The sequence below is a fragment of the Myxocyprinus asiaticus genome, chromosome 12 (genome assembly GCF_019703515.2).
Source record: "Myxocyprinus asiaticus isolate MX2 ecotype Aquarium Trade chromosome 12, UBuf_Myxa_2, whole genome shotgun sequence".
In the NCBI taxonomy this organism is placed as follows: domain Eukaryota; kingdom Metazoa; phylum Chordata; class Actinopteri; order Cypriniformes; family Catostomidae; genus Myxocyprinus; species Myxocyprinus asiaticus.
The window spans coordinates 5686492-5702629 of record NC_059355.1 but is presented as its reverse complement, the minus strand read 5'-3'; the positions used below and the strand labels follow the sequence as shown (position 1 = coordinate 5702629).

The 16138-nt window shown below is 36.3% G+C and overlaps 2 protein-coding genes across 3 annotated transcripts in view; one reads left to right on the top strand and one right to left on the bottom strand.

The window, feature by feature from the left end:
- b3galt1a (UDP-Gal:betaGlcNAc beta 1,3-galactosyltransferase, polypeptide 1a) overlaps positions 1–11458 on the top strand; it is a 27563-nt gene extending 16105 nt beyond the window's left edge. The window contains exons 2-3 of one of the 2 annotated variants that reach the window (XR_007898606.1): positions 328–4398; positions 10324–11458. Coding sequence is in view for 1 of the 2 variants with exons in the window: in XM_051711932.1 (XP_051567892.1) it covers positions 900–1889 (990 nt within the window). In the remaining variant the exon portion in view is untranslated. Of the gene's footprint in view, positions 1–327; positions 5474–10323 lie in introns of those variants that run through there. The other variant, XM_051711932.1, reaches the window with a different exon arrangement.
- LOC127449530 (copper-transporting ATPase 2-like) lies at positions 5620–16138 on the bottom strand. The gene is made up of 11 exons (XM_051713017.1): positions 16008–16138; positions 15759–15842; positions 15621–15648; positions 13120–13323; positions 11373–11555; positions 10280–10509; positions 10055–10180; positions 7800–8064; positions 7598–7727; positions 7352–7456; positions 5620–7212 (listed from the first exon to the last, which is right to left on the bottom strand). Exons 1-11 carry the CDS (start codon positions 16136–16138, stop codon positions 6956–6958), a joined length of 1743 nt encoding a protein of 580 aa, XP_051568977.1. The 3' UTR covers positions 5620–6955.

The following is a 16138-nucleotide window of genomic DNA, read 5'->3' as shown; positions in this document are numbered from 1 at the left end:
ATAAATTTTTTGTCACCAACAAATTGTATTTCAGCCGGTAACATGTAAATTAGCTGGTTTAACTGAAATCAAGGAAATTATTTAATAAGACCAAATCATCCTAAATGCATTTGGTTACATCAATGAGAGTCATTTTTTAAGGATCTATCTATCTGTCTGTCTGTCTGTCCGACTGTATGTAGTTTATATATATATATATAAAATTCATGTGATATTGTAACTGGCGAACCCAAGAAAATGCTACATGATATGAGTTCAGTATATGTGTATGTTTTACATATAACATTTATATAAATATGGTTCACATTTTCCATTTTTCTATTTCAGATTCATATGCTGCCAAAAAGTGGGATCTGGGAGGAAAATGAATACCCATCACATGCAAAGAGAGCATCTTTGCTTTCTGTGACCTACAGACAAAGAGACATTCAGCAGCACCTGGTTTGATAAGCATCCCTATTCACTCTGTACTATATTTATGCTTTATTAATGAATGTCAGAACAGACGCAGTGCAGTAAAGACCCCCAGAGACAGAAGGTCAGTTATAGGAAAATGAATGCTGCAAATTTCAAATAGATAATATGAGACTTGAGACAGTAAAAAGGACTGTTAAATCTTCTTAGTCCTTTATCAATAACTGCATATGAAAAAACACTAATGTGCCTTTAAATGACATGGTCACCAACACCAATAAATAATTATATGGCTCTGGAACTGGGGAAAATGTTGTATAATGCTCCTCTATAGCAGAAAGATGCCACTGAACAAAACTGAACCAGTTTTGACAGCAAAAGATAGATGGTTTGTGCTCATCTGAGAAATGTTCTTCAAATAACTACATGTGATTGGCCTGTGGGCTAAGCACGTGTGATTGACAGGTGCTCCAGCCACTACAGAGATGCCATCAAAGGTGTCATGCCTGTACATGCTGACTGTGGTCTGCTGGGCCAGTGCTCTGTGGTATCTCAGCGGCTCCCGCCCCTCAACCACCTACATGGGTCAGATGAACTTGGCAGTCCGCAAACCGCTCCCGAGACTCTCAAATAACAAAACATTCAGCAACATCCGCACGCGTTCCCTAAACCCGCACAATTTCAAGTTCCTAATCAATGAGCCCACCAAATGCGAAGGCAAAACGCCCTTCCTTGTTCTCCTCATCAGCACCAACCACAAGGAGTTTGATGCCCGGCAGGCAATCCGGGAGACGTGGGGCGATGAGAACACATTCAGCGATGTTCGCATTCTGACACTGTTCCTTCTTGGGTTTAGCTCTGAACCGGTCCTCAACCAGATGGTGGAACAAGAGAGCCAGATCTTCCATGACATCCTGGTTGAGGACTTTGTGGATTCCTACCACAATCTGACCCTGAAAACTGTCATGGGGATGCGCTGGGTGTCCTCATTCTGCCCCAGTGCGCAGTACATCATGAAAACGGACAGTGATATATTTGTCAACATGGACAATTTAGTGTTTAACTTGCTGAGACCCAATACCAAGCCAAGGCGGCGCTTTTTTACAGGTCATGTGATAAACGGTGGCCCTATTCGTGACGTCCGCAGCAAGTGGTTCATGTCCAGAGAGCTCTATCCTGACAGCAGGTACCCACCCTTCTGCTCTGGCACCGGGTATGTGTTCTCTGGAGATGTGGCAGAGTTAATCTATAAGACCTCTCTTCATACAAGACTCCTTTATCTGGAGGATGTGTATGTGGGAATGTGCCTGCGTAAACTAGGTATTCAGCCCTTCCAGAACAGTGGATTTAATCACTGGAAAATGACCTACAGTCTCTGTCGTTACCGTAAAGTGTTGACTGTCCATCAGATCTCACCAGAGGAGATACTGAGAATATGGAATGATATGTCCAACAAGAAACACCTTAAATGCTAACAAACACAGGACATTGTTAAAGGAATTGTTTACCCCAAAAAATTTAAATTCTACTATAATTTACTCACTATCATGTCATTTCAAACACATGTGATGTATAAAAGGTTTATTCACTGAAAACCAGATGCACATAGCATACTGTCATATACAATGCATCTAAAATACTTATTCATGTAATGTTTATCAAAGCCATGGTATAACTTACAACAGTATAGTGCAATACAGCATACAAGTATGGTGCAGTAAAATGTATGTACATATAAAATAGGGTGATCATATAGGTCCTCTTTTTTTCCCCATATACGACCTTTTTGTTTTTTTGGACCTGAAAAAAGCGCCCGGCCGGGATTTCAAAACTGGCTAAAAATGTCAGGATTTCGGCTTCGTCTTCATATTGATATGTTCTCTACAGCTTGGATTGTAATACATTCTGTGTTTGATATTGCGTATCAGTTATCACGTGATTATGTGTCCATATGCGAGTATTCCATCTGAGAGTGCCAGAGTGCACACTCTTTCAAAATACTTTTTTTACTCAATTTCCCTCTCTCACTCACCCATCCACTCTCTGTGCCCGCTGTATGTGTGTGTGTGCAAGAGATCACCAGAGCTTTCCGCTAAGCCCGAAATATCAATAACGTAAGTACACTTTTAAAAGTGCACTCCCCCAACTCTGCGAATTATTAAACAGAACACCTGTTTTATCAGACTCGCGCTTGAAACGCATTTTTTATTTTTTTTAAGTGAAAATGTTGACTTTATCGAGACAACATCAAATATATTACGGATCAGGGATATTTAAAATAACATGATGGATAAAAATAGGCAACGATTGACATTTTACAATGCAGTCCATTAGATATTTGTAGTGCAACCTATGTATGTGACCTGTAAAGCTGGCACTTGCGTGTCAGTGGCAAAAAAGACAAAATACAATGCACAAGTACACAGGTCAGGCCATGAAGGGGGTGAAACAAGCCCTGCATCTGTCTCAAAAATAATTGTAAGATTTACGCATTTCAATTTCATAAAGTTCCATCAAATTGAAATGAGTAATTAACGTGTTAACAAAGTAAAATTTTAGTTTTTTTTTTTTTTTTTTTTTTTGAATTTTGAATTTTGCTATGAATTTGAAATGTGTAAATCTTAAAAACAGGCAAAAATATATTTTTGAGTTTATTCACATACTATCCATATATAATATTATGTGCCAAGCACAAACCGCCAGCCAGAGGAGAGTTTGTAATAATATTTGACCTTCAGGAAAGTACCCAGGCACAGCAGGAGAACTGAAAAGTGAAGTTCTTATAAGTGAGGTATAAAGAATATTTTTAATTTTCTGTTTTTTATTTTATGATATATATATATATATTTTGGCCATTCTTAAATGTATTAATAATAAATTAATAGAAAAGTAAGGACACATCCACACTAATCTGTTTTTGCTTATAAAATTCAGTTTTCTGACATCATCGTTATGGAAAGTTATGGAAAGCATTTTCGGTGTAGGAAAATGTTGTTCTAGTATGGATGGTGATGACTGTAGGGGCCCACAGGTCTGGGGGGGGGGGGGCGCACAACAAATTCTAAACTGTATTTTTTAATAGGAAAGGGGCCCAAAGCAATATACAGTCAGGGGCCCCAGAATACCCAGCTACGGCTCTGGATGAGAGTAGTAAAATGTATATTTTTTTCAAACAAAAACATATTCGTGTGGATGTGGCCTAGGCAACAGGGCTGCGTTTCCCAATAACGATCGATCTTAGCGGTTAAGAGCGTTTTCTACGAGCAATTTTACGAATGCTCATTATATTTTACGTGCGTTTCCCAAAACTGCACTTAGCATGAACTGGTGAGGATGCGCTTTAAGAGCTACTTAATAGAGTCACTGTCCATGTGACAGTGCTGAAATGTGACAGTATAGTGCTGTTCGTCATTGTAACTTCATTATATTTGTGCATAACTTTACAATTTGTAATTTACCTGGCTAAAATGTTTTTTATTTTTTTATTTCTTAAATATTCAACCTAATTAACTGCATATTTACATATTGATTTTACAGTCATTTTGTGCAAAACTATCTTTTTCTTTTACACAGTCTGCTTCCATAATCACGTGTGCATTTATAATATTTCTTTTTCACAAATTCCTCTCAATATAAAAGCTTCCAGGATTACTGAAGACAGTGGAGGACCTGTATATGATCCTGCTAATTAAAAGCATTCATTGAATATTATTCCGTGATGTCACAGAGCACAAAATAAGAAGACGTTTAGAAGATGAGCTTTATGGACATTCACCAATAAAGTGAAGGTCTGCTCTTTACTCCCAAAAGTGACAACGGTGACAGCAATGCTGCATGTGTGGTGCTACACAACTTGTAGTGCTGGTGAGAGAGCCTTTGGGTGTCAGAGAGGAAGAGGAGACGAGGATAAAAGCGTCTGCCAAATGAATAAATGTAAATGAAGGATGATGAGCAAATATATACGGACGATTTTCATGCACGGCAGTAAGTTAATGACTTTTTTCATCTCTTTCTAATATGAATTTATACAGTTGTTGTCGTGGTAGATTTCTTCAAAACAGCAATCGAAGTGCAGTCGAGTTAAAGCTTTTTGGAAACGCAAAGTTCTGATTCCAAAACTTTTTATTCGTACCACCCGGCCGAGGGAGAAGTTCCTGTCTTCTGCCCCCCTTACTTTATGACAGGCTCATATAGGATGTACTTATGTATAGTTCCTTTGTTTATTAAAATGTTACATGTGATTTTCTCCTCAGCAGATTTCCATGTGATATCAGCAAAATGTCTTTTAGGATGCACTTGTATACATTCTGTATTACTCCAAGTTTGTCACATGATCAGATAATAAGGAGCATGCTCTTTATAATAAAGAGACATTTGTCTTTTGCTCAAAAACAGGATGTTCCATTTGAAGTCATGATCACAGTACCATAAACATAATGCTTTTTCTAGCTGCAAAGTACCAAACTATTATAATATTACAGAAATAAAATTTTGGGGGTGAACTATTCCTTTAAAACTTGTGGATACTGTTGTTAAAAGTGGAACTAATCTGGATTTAAACTTGCTGTTGTACTTTTATTCCACTATAGTGAAATATTGAGAAAAAAAAATGAAAAGCGCTTTAAAACAGCTGTTTCGGGCCTTGAAGGTGTAAAAACATTACTCATCAACCAGGCTACTGTGAAATTTGCTTTATATTATTAGTACCGACTTACAAAGGAAGACTTACAGTACAATAATATGAGAAATAGCACTACAGTATTTACTATCCCAAAGTTCAGCCAAATACTATATTTAATCCTGTATATCCCTCTTAAAGAATGAGAATGCATATTTATGTGTTGTCAAGGCCTTTGCAAAGCAGTAGAGCTCAGTTTTAGAATCTGGATAGGAACATTGTTTTTTTTTTTTTTTTTTTTTTTTTTTTTCTCAATTGTTAGAATATGATGAAATAATGCACACACACAAAAAAAAAAAAGATGGATAGACATACTCATACAGACTCACTTTGATTTTACATTAACAGTACAGTACATTTGTGCACAAGCAATACACACACACAGACAAACATAGAAGTACTTTTCTTATATATATATATATATATATATATATATATATATATATACATATATATATATATATATATATATATATATATATATATATATATATATATATATATATATATACAGTATGTGTCTTTTTTTTGAGCTATGCAATATAGTCCAGCTAAGTCCAGTCCAGCTAAATTTAAGAGAAACTGAGCTCCAAGCTTAAACAATCAATCAATCAAAGATACTGAAATACTCCAATACAACACAACTGGCCCAAAACCTTTTCAATGTGACCTTTTAACCTTGACTTGTAGTATGTGCTTTGTATTTTTTGACAGCCAGTGATTGTGTGCTGCATTAATGTATATTTATACTTTCAATTGTGTACTGCTGATGGATGAATAAAACGGGGATACAATTGTCCTGTATTATAATAATGTAACATAGCACATGTGAAAAGGCCATGCTGGGACCATGCACTTTATTTTGTATATGAAAACTCGTGGACAGATTTGTTTTACACTGCTGACTGTATATTAAATTAAAAAATATTCACTTTTAGAAAAAGTGTCACTATGTCTTTTACCTTTAGGCATAGCAATCTGGGAGCAAAATCACATAATCTGATCAATCTAGTGAGAACATATTAGACATGTCATGATTATAAACTTACTGTCTACTGAAATACAATTTGATGAGTCAAAGGTACCTCAATCAAATATGTCAACAAACAAATTTTTTCTACTAACTCTATTTGTGAAGTTATTTTTCCAGGTGGCACTACTCAAAATCCAGCTATACTGTATCTCTACCAGCACCTTATGTTTATGGCAGAAACCCTCTCTAACTGTCATGGTGAAGAAAAAAAAAGTCGCCACATTTTTATTGGATCATTGTTTGTGGAGACCAACACAAACAAATGCAAATTCAGATTATCCAGATTATTTTACCAATTTCTGGGTGCATACTACATTCATTTTTTGGCAATGGGTTCCAGATGAGAATTAAATATAGCACTGATTTTGAGTATGCTATCTTAGTTTTGAGGCTCCATATAAAGTAAAGAAATGTGTTACACACTTTGTTATGATGCTTACATTGCACAGCAATGAAATAATAATTATCTATGTAAAGAGTCATATACCTGTACTTTATAATTCAAGCTTACTTAAAACATTTTATTGCGGAAGGTATAGTAAAATGAAGTATTTAGACAATTTCCAGTTTAACTTAATATTGTATTTTAGTTTAATGCATGTTTGTTTCTCTTTTTTTCCACAAAAATCTGTTTTGAAATTAAACAATTGGCGAACCACCTGCAGTACTGCCTAGGGGGTCACAGACCCCTGTTGAAGACAATGATATAAAAAATATACTAAAATAAGGACAAGTGATGGCAGATCATAGATGTAGAGCATACTTTGTACTCTGAAAGTTTATTTGGCCCCATGACATACTCCAGGCTAGTTCTTCTACACGATGAAGCTTCATCCTGTCACATCAGGCTCTAGCTGAGAGAAGTGGGAGGGGCTGTATGGTTGTGTTGTGGAGAGGTGGGAGGAGTTTGGACGAAAGGAGGAGGGGTCTGAGCCAGATCGGCTCTGCCTGTGTCTGTCCATGTGGTATGAAAGAGGGCTGCAGTGAAGGTTCTCCAGTCCCACATGGGTGCTGACCTGAGTTGGACTCGGACTGAGTTTATGACCCTGAGCTCTCAACTCATACACTTCTACTGATGTCTTCTTGTTGCAGAGAGAAAGTAAGAGAGAGTTTGAGATATGTATAGAGTTTATAAGTTTAATGAGATGGCAGAGCTACAGTATAGAGTGGTTACTAATGTGTGTGCGGAGAATGTAAAGTCTTCATGTGTAGTGTTGTGTGCACTTACAGTCTAAGTAGTACAGAAGAGAGCACAACAGAGACAGATGAAGCTGCCATCGCAGCAGAACCCATCCAGGGCTGCAGCACCAGTCCAGTAGGCATTAACACACCTGAAAACCAAGACAAAACCAGTAAAACACATTCACCTTTTACAGCTTCCATACACGCAAATTACCATATTCACAAATGACAGAAAACAATATTACACTATGGTAGTTGCCACTGTGTGCCACTGTGCTGGAGCGGTTTACCTGCAGCAATAGTGATGCCAAGCAAGTTGTAAATAAGAGCAAACACAAAGTTGATCTGGATTCTCTGCACAGTCTTTTTAGACAGCTCAATACTGGCCACCACATCCAGCAAATCATTGAAGGAAGAATTCTGGGATTTTCAAATTTGTAGTCTGCCCTTTGTCTCCTGAAAAATAAGCTGTGATAGAGCAGTCTGACTCACCTGTATCAGGACAATATCTGCTTCCTCAATGACAGCATCAGTGCCTGTACCAATGGTGATGCACAGATCAGCATGGGCAAGAGTCGGCAAGTCATTGACCCCGTCATCCACCATTGCAACTTTAAGACCTCTTTTCTGCAATTCTTGATCCTTTGCCACTTTATGAAAGTAAGAGGGAGAGGGGAAGAGGAATGGAGTGATAAAAAGAGTGATATATATATAATGAGAAAGAAATGAACTTTCCAAAAAATAAGATGAATTCCATCTGAGTAAAATCTATAAACCTGCAAAACAAAATGAAATTAAATTAAATTAAATACCATCAAGATTATTAACTTTGTTTTCTGGTCATAAACTGGAATTAATCAAATTAAACACACTGGCTAAAAAGTTTTGTTGATGTAAGACCATTTATTTTTAATTAAAGGGATAGTTCACCCTTAAAATAAAAATGTTCTCATCATTTCCACACCCTCATTCCATTCCGGATGTGTATGACTTTTTCTCTTCTGCTGAACACAAATAAGGATTTTTAGAAGAATATTTCAGCTCTGTAGGTGCATACAATGAAAGTGAATGGTGATCAGACCTTTGTAGCTCCAAAAATCACATAAAGGAAACATGAAAAAGTAATCCAAACGACTCCATTGGTTAAATCCATAGCTTCAGAAACAATATAATAGGTGTGGGTGTGAAACAATCCTTTTTTACTCTAAATCTCCACTTTCACTTTCACATTTACATCTGAAAGTCACATGTGGTGCCTGTTTAGTGTCACTTTCACATCTAAAATTTTCTCACATACAGTATAATATTACATCTGAACATATGGGTTTAAACACTGTCATATGGATTACTTTTATGTTTCCTTTATGTGATTTTTGGAGTTACAAAGGTCTGATCACCATTCACTTGCATTGTATGGACCTACAGAGCTGAAATATTCTTCAAAAAATCTTTATGTTCTGCTGAAGTAAAAAAGTCATACACATCTGGGATGGCATGAGGATGAGTAAATGATGAGATAATTTTCATTGTTGGGTGAACTATCCCTTTATCATTGCTTGAATTAAATAAAAATCCTATTTAGATACAGTAGGTTTTATGTAAGAGAGGCTGTATCTGCCTATTGCACAAGATTTAATGTGCAAATAAACACAAAAGGCCCTTTATAAACTTTGACTGTACCATCAGTAGCCACAAGTATGTCCGTATGGCCTTTAGTCTCATGGCTGCTTATGGCATTATCCACATCAGCTGTGACCTCCAAACCATTTCTCATCAACCACTTTCTGTTCCCTATCAAAACGGTATGAGAGGCTATCTGAAGAACAAATCGCATACACACAGGGTTGGGGAGTAACGAAATACATGTAACGGGAATATGTATTTAAAATAGAAAATATAAGTAACTGTATTCCACTACAGTTACAATTTAAATCATTGGTAATTAGAATACAGTTACATTCAAAAAGTATTTTGATTACTGAAGAGATTACTTTGCATTTTATTGGCATTTGTTTCATTTAATATTTCGTCCTTTCAGATGGAAAACATTTATACATATAAATGATGCGATCCAAAGTGCATTTGAACAGCGGTGAAACACTTTCTTATGATGTGTTACATTCATACGAGCAGACAGAGAAGTAAGTGTGAAGTAAGTTTGGAGCAGAAGAAATAGAAATAAACCTTGTGTAAATTGTCAGCTTTACGCTAAGCTAAAATGCTATTTCTAGTCATTTTACAGGCACGATCATATTTTTTTATCAAGAAAATTCACGTTGGATCATAATTTTTTTTTTTCTAGTAAGATCTTTGATATTAGGGAAAAATCGTATTCTTGATAATACGTTTTGTATTGTTTTCCTGTAAAAATATCTAAAAATCCTTAAAACAAGTTCAATTGGATTTATCTTGTTTTAGAAACAACACTGCATAAGATATTTAGGTTTTTCAGAGAATGTATTTTTAACATGTGTATTTTGTCTTACTGTACTGGCAGAGTTTTTATAGTCAAAACAAATGAAAAAATCTACCAGTGCTGAAGAAGTAATCCAAAGTATTTAGAATACATTACTGACCTTGAGTAATCTAACGGAATACGTTACAAATTACATTTTACAGCATGTATTCTGTAATCTGTAGTGGAATACATTTCAAAAGTAACCCTCCCAACCCTGCATACACATCACACTTCACTGTTAAACAGACTGTTGACAGAATGTTGGATATCTGCTGAAAAGTTGGCATACCGTGTACATTCTATTTCCTTCCAGTGCAACTCTGACATGGAAAAAGGCTTATAGAGGTCATACAAGGGAAGGCAGGATTTAAAAAAGAAAAGAGTTTGACGTACTATGAAGATATACTCTAACTTCCTAGACCATCAAGATTATTTATGAAAACTAAAATCCAAAAAAATGGAAATAAAGCACAAGTTGATAATGCACAAAGCTCACACTAGGAGGCACTAAAACCACATGTAAACTTTAACTGACCTTGAATCTGTGTCTGCCAACAGGCTGCTCTCATCTGTGGTGGCTCCTTGGAGGGTGAGCAGAAGTGGTGTGTGTTTTGCTGTGGGCGTTGCTTGTGCCTTTGGGCTGTTCTGAAGCAGATCCTCAGTGTTGGAGACTTTACAACTGATTCCACAGCCAGGAACTGCTTGGAAGTCATAGCAGTAACCCAGACTTTCTGTTCCCAACTCCTGCAGAGAGACAGAAAGAGGAAGATGGAAGACATAGAGAAAGAGAGAGAGAGATACAAGAAATGACAAAATGACTGAGGGATAGAGATTTCCCCAAATATCTGAAACTCCAATGAACTCATGTACTTTTCACATGTAGGTACTTCGGTACACTGTACTTGTGAGGGCCAAATTTCCAACAAATAGAGTAAAACAAACTCCTTTGCTACTAAAAAAGGTTAATAAATAAAGCAAATAACCTTTCATTAAAATAACTGCCAAAACATGTCTGTAAAGGTTAGAATAAAAAATGGCAAATAGCTCAAAGGAACTTTTCACCCAAAAATTAAAACTCAGTCATCATTTTGTTCCAAACCTGTATGACTTTCTTTCTTCCGTGTAACACTTTTTTGTAGTCACTTTTAACCGTCATTGCAGTGAAAGTAAATGGTGACTGAGGTTGTCCATCCTTAACATTCTGCCTAACATCTCCATTTGTTTCCATGAGGGTTTGGATTAACATGGGGGTGAATAAACAAAGGTTCTTCCATCATTTACTCACCCTTTCTTTCTTTCATGGGACACATAAGGAGATGTCAGGCAGAAGGTTAACCTACGTCCCCGTTGACTTTCATTGTATAGAAAAAAAAGATGCAATGAAAGTGAATGGTAACTGAGGCTGTCAGTCTCGAACATTATGCGTGACATCTCGTTTTGTGTTTCATGGAAGAAATTAAGTCATACGGGATTGGAACAGCATTGGGGTGAATAAATAATTGTAAGAACAACAGAAGTCTTTGGAGGACCTGCCAGTTTCCATTGACTCCATCATACAATTCTATACTGAAATGTAAAAAATTGTATGCGTGCTAATTTTCTCAAACCTCTTTGCAATATTTGGCAACAGCCATGCCCAATGGATGTTCACTGCTGGCCTCAGCGGTGCCTACCACAGCCAGAAACTTCCAGAGATGAAGCCTTGCTCGATCCCACAGTGCCAGTTCACGGGACACTTGCGGCACCCCGTTAGTGATGGTGCCCGTCTTATCAAACATAACAGCCCCTATCTGCAGGGGTAGCAATGGAGCGAGTGTGAGAATAGGCTATCTGCACCAGTAAATTCTGGTGATTTTCTGGAGAAAAAAAACTTGAAGAAATGTAACAGTTTCTGTTTGAGCTAAACTTAAATGTATATGCAATCTCTCAATTATATAGCTATACAGTTGTAGACAATTATAATATATACACTTCCAGTCAAAGGTTTGAACACATCTCATTCTTTATTAATACTATTTTCCACATTTTAGAATAATAGTAAATTCCTCAAAACTATGAAATAAGACAAGTGGAAGAAATCAAGCTATATTTTAGCATCCTCAAAATAGCCACGCTTTGCCTAAATTACAACTCTACCCACTATTGCCATTCTCTTAACCAACTTCATGAGATCCCACCCGGGATAATTTTTAAACAGTATTAAAGGAGTTCCCATGTATGCTGGCCACTGTATGTTGGCTGCTTTTCCTTAATTTCATCATCTAGTCAAACTGATCAATTAAAAAAATATATATATTTAATTAAAATGGTTTTTAAAGAAATTCATATGTAGGCAAAATTTATATTTGTCTACGAAACTAGTTTAATGCATTTAAGCATTAAGTCTTTAGATTAAAATGCCTTTAATATCATGAGAAACATAAATTCAGTCAAGTATGGCTAAACCTTTGACTGGTAATATAGATACATAATATATAAATAAAAAGGTAGCACTTTATAATCAGGTTACATTTGTTAACATCAGTGAATGCATTAGGTATCATGAACTAACAATGAACAATATATTTTTATAGTAGGCTATATATTAATCTTTTTTAATGTTAGTTAATAAAAATACAATTGTTCATTATTAGTTTATAACAGTTCATAGTGCATTAAATGACCAAATTTCATACATGAAACTCTATGTGGCGCAAGCTAATTGGTCCTTTGACTTGTAATCATGTAACAAATCAACTTGCGTCTCTTTCTGTCTAATATTTAAATTGCTCAGTTTTGCAGATAAGCTGGTTTCACTGCAGCGTGCTGTGAGAATTTTTCTCTGAAACCCACTTCCATGCCAGCTCCACCTGTCTAGACCTAGAAAATGTATTTTCTAGTGTGTTTTTCAAGTCCCGTACTTGCTCTGCAGTAGCAGCAGCAGCAGCAGCATTAGCAGATCTAGTCCACCAAGACCAATATCCTATCAAAATGTCACACCCACATTATATGCTTAATCTTTTAGAGATTAAAGATGAACTGTTGTTAACATATACAACTTTTGATTTTAAAAATGTGTTAGTATATGTTGAAATAAACAGTAACCAATTAACCAATTAATAAATGCTGTAAAAGTATTGCTCATTGTTTGTTCATGTTAATTAATGTTGTTAGCTAATGTTAACGAATGTAACCTTATTTTAAAGTGTTACTGATAAAATCTCTAGTATATAGACTAAAAAACAAGAGCTTTCAAAAACATCAAAATTAAGTTATGCTATTAAATAGAAATTCACATCATAGACCACTGCAGCTGACATTTATTATTAATTTTGCAGATCAGACAGAGAATAGGGAACTGGGGATGAGCCTTGCCTTGTGGGCCATTTCCAGAGGTTCTCCACCCTTTATGAGAATGCCATTCTGGCTGCCTACCACTGTGCCCACCATAACGGCAGTCGGGGTTGCCAGACCCAGAGAGCAGGGGCATGCAATGGACAAAACCGTGATGGAGGCCTGGAAAGCAAGCCGGATGATCACATCTTTCCGGGAGATATTTTGGTCATAACGCTGTGGAGATCAAATATTAGTTAAAGAGTTTTACCTTTTGAACAATGGTCCAATGTTCTACATCTATGTTTTGCATTTATACTTTTATCCAAAGCAAATTACAGAGCACAGGGACAATCCCCCCCAGAGCAACCAGGAGATAAGTGTTTTGCTCAAGGAAACAATGGTGGTGGTTGTGAAGATCGAATCAGCAACCTTCTGCTTACCAGTTCTGTGCTTTAGCCCACTATGGCACCACAACTCCATGCCTTTAACCACTTGGCCACTCAGTTGAAATCCTAACTAATGCCAAAGAGACTTGACAAGTTTAAAGCGAGCAAACAAATACATTTGTTAGCATGCTAACTGATTAGCATGCTAGCTTATTAGCATGCAAATGCAATGTTGCCTACTGATAGCATTGTGATCAATTACGTTGATAAGACAGAAAACCCTACAGTTAGCATGTTAACTGATTAGCATGCTAAGCTATCATAGCATGTAGCATGATAACTATACTAAACAGAACTTCTCAATCATTTCAAATTATATCACTCCCGTATATATCAAAAGAACAATACTTAGACAAAGAAGAACAAGAAGTATACCTGCAAGCAGAAATTAGCTGTGATAAGCCCAGCAACTATTCAGTAAAAACAATACAAAAACCTCCAGTACAATATAGCATCAACTCTAATACTGGTCCACATGGGATTTGAATCCACGACTCTATATATCAGTGTTTAACATACTGAGCCACTTAGTTGACATGCTTATTGAGTGTCAAAGAGACTTTGTGAGGTTAGAGTCAGCACACAAGTGTATGTTATGTTTTGAACTGTAGGTGGTACTGTCTCCAAACTGTTCAAGCATCATCAGGACATGATGTCGATGATGCATACCAATTTTCTTTGAAATCCAACAGTGTATTTAAAAGATTTATCATTTTGACAAAATCAGAATTTATTGTCATTTTTTTAAATGGAATGACTATTTGCACCTAGTGTAAATAGCACCTGCCACACAGCGCGGCTATTTGCACACAAATAGTCTGGTGGAAACACAGAAATTGAAGACAAACTGCACCCCCTAGTGTTGCTGCAGTAGTGTAACTTGTAACAACAGTGTGGATGTGCTTTTTTCATGTGGGATGACTCGGGTTCGATTCCGCCTTTTGTCCCAAATAGCTTCTGCCTTTTTTAATGCATTAGTCTTTATATAATTAATTATATAATCCTCATTTTATCCCATTTAGGTCAGACTAAGGCTATACAACAGCTTCTGTACATACTGAAACCATAAAAACACAACTTTGAATTAATCCAAACACAAGCTTAAGAATATTTATTGGCTGTAAAAGCTGCTGTTACTGATTAAACCAAAGACAGCTCAGAACGGCTTGAGGAATCTATTCAGACCTGAGAAGAGCAATTTATTTTAAGTTTTTTTTAAACCTATAGCTCTGTCACATGAAGCGTGTTACAGGATTTATGTCAGAGAGAGATTACAGTACTGGAGAAAGTGAACAAATGCTCATAAAAAACTGCTGTCAAAACAGAAGGAAGCTGGACAAATATGAATAATTGTAAATATTGTATGTATAAATACAATAAAATCCCTGTACAATTCCCACCACTGATTAAAGAGTTTTTGCAATTAATGCAGTCCAAAACCTCAGCTTGCAAGCAATGTAAAACACTAAGAAATACTGTTAAACAGTTACAGTAAGACAGAAATTTTAGTAAATAAAGTCTGTATGGACACTATCAAGATAAGTGCATAATAAAATCTGGATATATATCTGATTTCATCAGATATCATATAAAGATACTGTATGGTTTCTTCAGGTAAACTAGAGACTCCTAACTGAGGTTTGAACTGTCTCTTGGGTAGATTCTCACCATCAAGAAACAGCATTTTAATTTACTTTAAACTTCACTGTCTTGGGAAGGTAACAGTATACAGAAACTGACATTTAACTGCATTCAGAAAAGCTGATGTGTGTAACTTTTTCATTGTTTAAATATTTCTCTCCTATCCTAGCTTAATATGCAGAATGAACTACAGTATAAGTAAGTCACTTGTAGTTTGATTACCCTAAAAAGATTAAACACTGTGACTATGGTGATATTATAACAATGCTCTGGCTGTTTTAGTGGCCCATCAAAGCAAGTTCTGGGCAGGACTATCTTTTTGTCCGACCAGTGGCAGATGGTGGAATTGTTCTGGAAACCTGTTTTCAAACAATGCAATTTCGTGGCACAGCAATTACACATTTCACTCTTTAAGTACTTTTGAAAGAGTTATTTAAAGAAAGATTTCTTTACCTTATAGCAACATGTTCCAGCCAGCATCCTAGAGCAATGAACACAAAAAGCATTGGAGGTGTATCAAAAAATGTGAGCGGGCTCTGTTTAGCCCCTTCAATCATGGCAACGATCAGCACTACAAAGGAATACACATACGTAATGGTGGTTGCTAAGACGATGAGCACATCCATGTTGAATACACCATGTCTTAGTGAACGGGACGCTTGTACGTAGAAGTAACTAAGTGAGAAAGAGAATTAAAAAAAGAGCCACTCTCAAAATTTCATCTGTAATTAAAGCTATTAGGATGGGGGTATTTGGGAAACCTGTTTGAAATAATTATTACTTTTGCAATTTCATTGAGAAACACAGAAATCACACACTTTGCCTTTAAAAAGGAGGTACCTGTACAGGTGTGCAAAGCAGAAAAAGGCCAAGACAGAGCGACCAGGTAGAATGTTTTGGTCCACAGGCATGGAACCACCATGTTCCTTGTGCTGACTGTCCATCATTATCATGTAGATTATTAGACCCAT